We start from the raw sequence: 8,564 nt of genomic DNA, 5'->3' as shown, positions 1-8,564 counted from the left end.
CGAAGATGTACTTCATTTATCCATTTAATCCATAAAGAATCCTTTTTGCTATGAATGTTCCAAAGAGTTTTAGAAAGGAGTGCGGCATTCCAACTTTTGATATCTCTAAAACCAAGCCCACCCTCTTGAACCAACGGTTTTTTGGATCCCCATAGGAACCTTCGGCAAAGACTAATAATCTTTGAAGTAACCGTAGCCGGGATGGGGAAAATGGATAACCAGAAACATTCCACTCCTTGTAGAACGGCTCTTACAAATTCTGCTCTACCCGCATATGACAAAGAAGAAGTCGACCATGCACCAATATAAGTAGAAATTTTATTGGTGAAAGAATCATAAGAACTCACTTTCAGTTTTTCAGCCGCAAGTGGGATGCCCAAATACCGAAATGGCATGGTACCAACTGGAAGATTAGTAAGTGCAAGGATATCCTCCAATTCTTGACCATGAATACCCGCTGTGTAGAGACAAGATTTCCCAACATTTATATTGAGACCCGACATGGCACCAAAAGTTGAAAGACACTTACTTTATTAAGATATCCACCGACATCACATCCCCTCTTGCAAAAAGCATCAAATCATCCGCAAAAGCCAAGTGTGAAATCTTTAGGTGTGCTCATTTAGGATGAAAATTGAAATCACTATCGCTTGTAGCCACATTAACCATTCTAGAGAAGTATTCAAGGCATAGAATAAACAAGTAAGGAGATAACGGGTCACCTTGGCGTAAACCTTTCTTTCCTTTGAAAAACCCATGAAGGTTACCATTAAGAACAATAGAATAAGATGGAGTTGTCACACACTCCACAATCCAACCAACAAAAGTAGCGGGGAACCCCAATCCTTCAATGACTTTTTCAAGGAAATTCCAATTTATGGAATCATAGGCCTCTCTAAGGTCGATTTTGAAAAGGCATCTAGGAGCAATTCTCTTGCGATTGTATTTTCTCAAAAGCTCTTGTGCCAAGTGAATATTCTCAATCATACTCCGTCCCTCCACAAAAGCAGTTTGTGCTTTGTCAACAATGACATCAAGCATAGGCTTCAACCGAGAGGCAAGGATCTTTGTAATGACTTTATAAAAAACATTGCAACAAGCAATTGGCCTATAATCCTCAACAGAAGTAGAATGATTACCCTTTGGTACCAAAGCAATGATAGTGTGATTGGTTTGCTTGAGTAGAGACCCCGTTGCAAAGAATTCTTCAATTGCCTCCAAGAAATCATTTCCAACAATATCCCATGATTTTTTTAAAAAACAAGATGTGTAACCATCCGGACTGGGTGATTTGTCATCCCCAATTCTAAAGAGGGCATCTTTAATATCTTGTCTCGTGATGTCCCGGACAAGCAACATGGCATTTCCCCCCAACAATTTAGGACCGTTACTTAGAATTTCATCATTAAAATGCTGTCCACACCCGCTTTGTCCCAATAATTGACTATAAAAGTGAGTGAATTCCGTCGCCACCTCTTCTTGGGAAGTAGAGTAATTACCATCCCTCTTGATAACTGCCGGAATGAAGTTCCTCTTGGCATTTCTCTTGACCAAAGAGTGGAAATACTTGGTGCATTTATCACTATTCTTCAAATGAACACACTTTGCTTGTTGGTAATAAAAATTCCTTTCCGCTTCACATAGCATAGTAGCTTCCTTCCTCAATCTAGCAACCTCAGACTTTAGTTGAAGATTTATCTGATCATTATGTAATTCAACTTGTGCCAGTTCCAACTTTTTAGTAGCATAATCAGCCCTAGAGGAAATGTGAGCAAAGTGCTTGTCGTTGAGTTTTTTTAGCACCCCTTTAAGACTCTGTAATTTCTTACAAAGTGAGAATTGTTTAGAACCAAAAGAAACTTGATTCCAACCATTTGATACCACATCATGAAAGTCCTCATGGCATGTCCACATGTTAAAAAATTTAAATGGCCTTTTCTTCCTTTCAACTTCCCCAAAAATTGACACAATGCAAGGTGAGTGCTCGGAGAGGCAACCCGATGGAAGGAAGTTTGCAAAACTGTCATAACTCTCAAGCATCCAATTTCCATTTACCATGGCTCTATCAATTTTGCTCCAAACAGAATTATTGTTCCCAATGTAGAAACAACCAATTGACCGCATATCCGTAAGTCCAACATTTTGGCAACACATTTCAAAATCTTTAATCTCATACGGAGTGACATCCGCCCCATTACTTTTCTCATCAAAATTGAGCACATTGTTAAAATCCCCTAAAGCCAACCATGGCAAGGTGCAATTGAGACCAAATTCCTCAATATTATCCCAAAGAGGCCTGCGGTTCACAATAGTATGGAATGCATAAACAAAACTAACAAGGAAGGTGCGTGAAGTTACCTTGCAAGTAATTGAGCAATGGATAACTTGTGCCGTAGTGTCCAAGACTTCCAATTCAGCCTTCAAGGAATTCCACAAAACCAAAATACGACCCGCTTTATGATGGCGAAAGTTGTTAGCAGAGGATAGACCACCAAATTTATTCCTCATAATACGGGATAACTTAAAATCATTCAATTTTGTTTCCAAGATGCCCATAACATCAATCTCATGTCGTCGCATGAATTCTTTAACCCCATTTTGTTTGAGGGGCGGGTTAAAGCCCCTAATATTCCACGAGCCAATCTTCATGATGATGAAGCAAGGGAAATACCCTTCTTCTTTTCAGATAATTTCCTCGCTCTCCTGACCTCGTCGGCTATATCTTTTAATTTTTCATTGGTTACATTTTTGGAGAAAGACCCTGTCATGGTAGATGAAGAATCTGCCTTCAAATTTCTCATATGACAGCCTTGAATTGTAGACACTTGGGGCCGGTGAACATGTGTCGAATTTTTCCGACGACCAGCTTCATTTTTCCTGTTGACAACCTCAATAAAAGGGCCATCTGCCTGTACTTCAGCTTGTGTTTCCTGCCCGTCCACACCATCATTATTTGGCTGTAGAGTAGGCTGCCCTTGTAGTCGGTTGAGTTCCCTATTCTGTCCATCAACATTTTCAGCTGATTTTTCACAGGATTCTGAACCTGTCTCAGCCGGTGGTTGCTGGAAATTTGAACAATTCCCAGCCTGAGTATTCTGCCCTTTTCCAGCCAGCTCACTGGATTTTGAAGTCTCACCACCTGCGGTATTTTTGTTATACTTGCAACCAAGAGAGGAATGCCCAAAGACTTTGCAAGAACCACAAAATTTAGGTTCATGTTCAAAAAGAATATCTTGCTCCCTCAAAGATCCATTTGGGAGCCTAATCTTCACCACCCTCACAAGTTCAATAGATGCGTCGACTTCAACTAGTGCTCTTGCGTAGGATAGTCTACCTCTACTTGCCGTGACCTTATCGGTCGAAATGGGTTTACCTACTTTGGAGACAATTTTTCCCAATGCATTCGTGTTCCAAAATTCCAAAGGTAATCCCGGCAAGTTGATCCAAACCGGCATCGTGCTCACATCTTTATCATTAAAATCAAAGTACCGAGGCATAACCTTTAGAATTAATGGTCTACCATACACCAAATGAGGGCCTCCATGCAAGACACTAAGCCTATCCACATCCGTTTCAAATTTAAAGACAAGCCACCCACTCGAGTGAACAAAATATTTGTAATTCACCTTCCATGAATCACACATATGGAGTAATGCAACTTTCCCCGGAAACCTACCGGCAAAATATCCAACGAGGCCATATCCCCAAGAATTCTCGATGTTATCTTCATCCAAGTCACCCAAAACGACTTCATCCGATTGGTTATGGAAAGGCTTCAATTTAATATTATCTTCCATTTTCCGATTGTCTTTAAAAAGGTTAACCCAAGGGGCTTTATTGTCTTTCCCATCCCCAATTCCAGCACCATTTACAGTTTTATTTTCCTTCGAAACCACCATATTTGATTCAAAATCAGAGTTTTCTGATTCCGTATCGTTTGCCCCTAATGTCAATGATACACTAGGTGAAGGCAAGATTACCTTATTATTCTCCATTAAGTTGGACTTCAAGGAGGTGTCAATACCTCCTGCAAGAACATCCTGCCTGACTGCCAGAGGTAAAGGGGGGGCCGGCCCAGAATAAGAAGAAGATGGAACTCTTTTTTTCTTACCCATTAAAGATCTGAAAGTAAGAGGCCCAAATGGCCGAGAGCCCACAAGAGAGGGACAGAGGCCCAAAGGGAAAAGCCCACAGAACTGGGTCAGGAGACCAAGAGAAAACCAAAGAAAGAGAAACCAGCTGCCAACAGCCTGTAAAAGACAGAAAACCCAGAAGAATAGATAGGAAAATGCACAAGTCTGCAGAGAAAAGCCACCAACCACTGTCCCACGTCAGGGGACAGAAAAGAGCTGGAAAACCCAGAAAAGAAGATTCAAAAATCTGTCAACTAGGGAAAGACATACAGAATACATGCACCATTACATAAAACCAAGGAGAAGCCAAGGAGATAGAAGACCAAGAAGCCTCACCAAGCTGGCCAGAAGAACAACCAAAAACCAGCAAAGGAAGAAAACCAGAAAGCAATCAGAAGCACCCAGGGAGAAAACCAGGAACGTCCAAAAGGTAGGAACCAATGAACCCCGAGTCTGACCTCAAATCGCCTGAAGAACCAGAGCTGGAACCAGAAAACCAGCACCGCAACAAAATCCAAAAACTTGAACGTGAACAATACCTTGAGACAAAGATGGCCAAGAAATCGGAAATTGCCACAGAACTTTGAATAAATTGAAGCTGTAAGGTGGTGAGTGAAGAACCAGTCACAAAACTGACCGAAAACACTGAGTACAAATGACTCTCCAAGAGCTCAAAATCGAGCAAATCAAACAGAAATGAACAAACTATAATTCGATTTTCACTAAGTAGAAGTAAAAATCAAACCAAAGCACAAGGAAAATCTAAAGAAATCAAGTCAAGGCATTCAAGTGAAACTTTCTCTCACTAGAATTTGAGAGCATCTCTCTCTAACCTTTTTTTTATCCTAATCATTAAATAGATTTGAAGCTTCAAAGAAACTCTTTTCCGGGGATAATATATCCTTCATTGCAATAGAGACGCTCCATGCATTGCCACCATTGATTTACCTTCCCATCTAAGTGATAGACTATATAGGATACTTTTTGAGCCTCCATATTTTTGTGTCCTGCAAAATAATGAGTTGCATTATGTAGAGACACTGCTAGATTATTTCTCGAAATGCAAGGAAAGTGAATGGCTCCCTGTTGCACATCCTTGCAGTCTTCCTCTCCCTTTTTAAAATCGTTGAATGATGGAGGAATGGTGGTAACCTTGCTGGCAGAAGTTAGATCTCTTCTCACATGGAAAGGATGATATAAAAAATGCTTTCAGCTCGGAAACCAAAATAAGAACCTCTTGCAATTTCTCAAAGAGATTGGTGTTTGATGTCATGGCTTTGATACCAAATGATAGGTCCCAGTCAGAATAGAGACACAAACAAATAGATTTAAATAGATAATACTTCCTTTTGGGTTGGAAGGAAACCACATACAAACCAAATAATAATTTTCTTCACACTCCAATAGCTAATACAAAACTATATATATATATATATATATATATATATATATATATATATGGCAACTTAGTGGCTATTAACCACTAACAAACCCGAAATTTTCGGGTATTTAATAAGTGGAACCGTTGGGTCCAAATTTAATTACGGAACTGTTCGGGTTCGTTCCGTTCGGTTCGGTTTCATTCGGTTCCGTATTATAATTAAATTTTTTAATATATACATAGTTACGTTAATTTAATTAATGATATGTTCAATATTAGCTCTTACAAAATAACGTAGTTCAATCTTATGTGTTTCATGTCCCTCTTTGTTGAATTCTTCATAAATTTGATTACTAAAATCACAGAAAGAAAAAGATAGCGAACTCAAAATAATTAAGAGAGATGTTGTAGAGCTTTAGTTTGATTTTCTTTTGTAGAAATGACACTACAGTAGAATAACAGATTTGGATAAAATTGAGGTCAATTTGATTAAGTTGATTTTGAACTGAAAATTAGAAATAAGAAATCATATTTTGTGATTTGAACTAAATTAATTAGTTAACAAATTTATTTAGAAAAAATAAAATAATTTTACTTATTTAAAATAAATTAATTAAACAAATTACGGAGATTCAACTTTTATTCGATTTTTCGGGTCTTGGCCTAGAATCGAGAATCGAACTATACCCGTCGGTTCTTGATTCAAATACCCATTCGGGTATTTAATTTGAGAAGAATCGTCGGGTTTGGTTGGTTCAGTTCGGTTCAGGAGCTTTGTCCAGCCCTAGTCTTAGGAGTTTTCTGCTTTGGCAGTCAATAATTAAGTGAAGGTTAGGAAATTAATTTTGTAGGGTATAGATCAGTTACAGAACAATTAAATGGAAAAAAAATTCGTCATCTTATGGATGCACTCGAAGGAAAGGAACACACAATTTTTTAACAAATTTTGGTTTATTGGCTGCCCACATTTTGGACGCTAAAGATGCTTTTGTTGGAACGCAGAAGCAAAATTACCCAAAATTTTTAAAAAAAATTAATTAATTCAATAAATAAGATTGTCTAGATATTTATGTGTACATTATATCAAGATTAAAAGATTCGAGAATTTTGAGTCAAGAACTTTCAACTTTTTGGATGACGAGCTTCCAACCTTTAATTGCAAAAGCTTGATGTTTCAAACCTCCAAATCTTTTATGGTATTCTTCAAAGTCGGGACTACATTGGTGGGTGTGCACTTTCTTTTAATTAAATCAAGAAACTAATTCTTAAATTTAGCCGACAGTCTCTAATAAACGAGTCTACAAGGTCATCCAGTAATCAATAGTCTCCTAGTAAACAAGTGATCATATGCACTTTAATTCGCATGTTCAATAAATAAATGAATACAATCATAATTTATTTATTATAATTATTATTTTATCATATAAAATATACTATATAGGCACGTAACCCAAAAAATTTCCAACCTACCCTAAAATATACGTGTCATGTCTTCCATATGTCCCTCGAAAATCTTAGCCGACAGTCTCCTAGTAAACAACTCTATAAGATCATCTAGTAGCAATCTTACTAACAATCACAGTTTCTTTACCAACCATCTTTCTTCAAAGATGATATTTTTGTTCAAATGTGTTTACTTTATGATGATTCTTGATTCTTTAGCATTTGCTACAGTCCCACTGTTATCCCAATACAATGTAAACGACTGTGCAAATGTAGGCACTAAGTTCGTCAAGATTTTCTGATCATACAACAAATTTAGTAGCTTCATAAGCTCCTAAATTCTTAGCATCAATAGTGGAATAAGCAATGCTTGATTGTTTGATACTTCTCCTATTAATGGTCCCGTCATCAAGTATAAACAATGATACTGATGTAGACTTGCAATAGTCTTCATCACTCCGAAAGTCTAAATCCTTTTAACCCATTAGAACAAGATATAGTGATGAGCATATTATTCTCCATTCTTTGAAGGTACAAAATGAAAGGTAAGAATAGCTATCTAAGAGGAAGGTGAAATGGTTATTTAAATACTTTTTCGAAAATAATCACAATCTTAAACAAATGGCAGATCAATTAATTCACGAGTAAGATAGCACAAAAAAGAAAGTATTAAGTAAAAGGAAAGGAATGTGTAAACGTTATTATGGAGGTTCGATCCAGTCAACGATCTACGTCTTCCTTTACCAAATTCTTTGTCATAAGTAAAGCCTGTTTCGCTACTGTTCAATGACTTATGGTGTAATCTAACCCTTACAACGCTTCCAGTGACTTATAAACAAGGAGCATTGATCCTTTTACAACATTGAAATTTTCAGGACTTCAGCATGACCCAAGATCAAACAAGAAAAATGATATTACAAGTAAAAGTTTATCTCTTAATAAATCATATGATCACAATTAAGTATCAAGAGAGAAAAAGGCTAACACTTTAATAAATAGCAAATGGTATAGCTCAACTGTTAGTTGAAAAACTTTGACCAGATAATTGATTTTCATGAAGTTGACCACATAAAAGTTTTTCAAAAAATAAATATTTTGATCTTCTAAAGAACGAAAAACAAGATGGTTGAGATCAATAAAAGCCTTACTTAAGTACTCAAAGAAAGTTCATGCAAATAAGGAAGTGAAGTGGTAATTATAGCACTCAAGCGGTAAAAAATCTGTCCATCTGGACGCGTGATTCAGATGTCCGGTTGGGGTTTGGATAGCTTAAAAACTAGCCACTTGAGTCAGAGGCAACACAGTAAAAAAAGGTTACAGTTGGACATTCGGACGTCCGGATGGACAGAAATGCCCTTGAACGTTTTTCCTTCATGATGAATTTGATCAATGTAGGTCTTGAAGGATTTTCTCACTTATTTTGTAAAGATAAGTGTTTTTGTAAATATTTGATTGTCGCATCGAAGTATGTACCTTTTAAAATTATTTATATGCAAATATATTTTTGTGATGTGAATTTGTTCTCGTGCATAAAAATTCTTCTGAGCTATAGCAGATACCAGAAATTGAAAGTGTTTTACCTTTACATATGATTTTAAAGCATCTAT

The 8,564-nt window shown here is 37.1% G+C and overlaps 1 protein-coding gene across 1 annotated transcript; it reads right to left on the bottom strand.

Moving 5' to 3' along the window:
• Positions 1 to 1,368: 1,368 nt before the first annotated feature.
• LOC111395991 lies at positions 1,369 to 4,967 on the bottom strand. Its single transcript, XM_023022238.1, has 2 exons — positions 4,470 to 4,967; positions 1,369 to 4,250 (listed from the first exon to the last, which is right to left on the bottom strand). The coding sequence occupies exon 2, from the start codon at positions 4,113 to 4,115 to the stop codon at positions 2,646 to 2,648; it is 1,470 nt and encodes a 489-aa protein (XP_022878006.1). The 5' UTR covers positions 4,116 to 4,250; positions 4,470 to 4,967; the 3' UTR covers positions 1,369 to 2,645.
• Positions 4,968 to 8,564: the final 3,597 nt, after the last annotated feature.

The sequence above is a fragment of the Olea europaea genome, chromosome 1 (genome assembly GCF_002742605.1).
Source record: "Olea europaea var. sylvestris chromosome 1, O_europaea_v1, whole genome shotgun sequence".
Classification (NCBI taxonomy): domain Eukaryota; kingdom Viridiplantae; phylum Streptophyta; class Magnoliopsida; order Lamiales; family Oleaceae; genus Olea; species Olea europaea.
The sequence above is the reverse complement of the archived record's forward strand: the minus strand, read 5'-3'. Positions and strand labels throughout refer to the sequence as shown.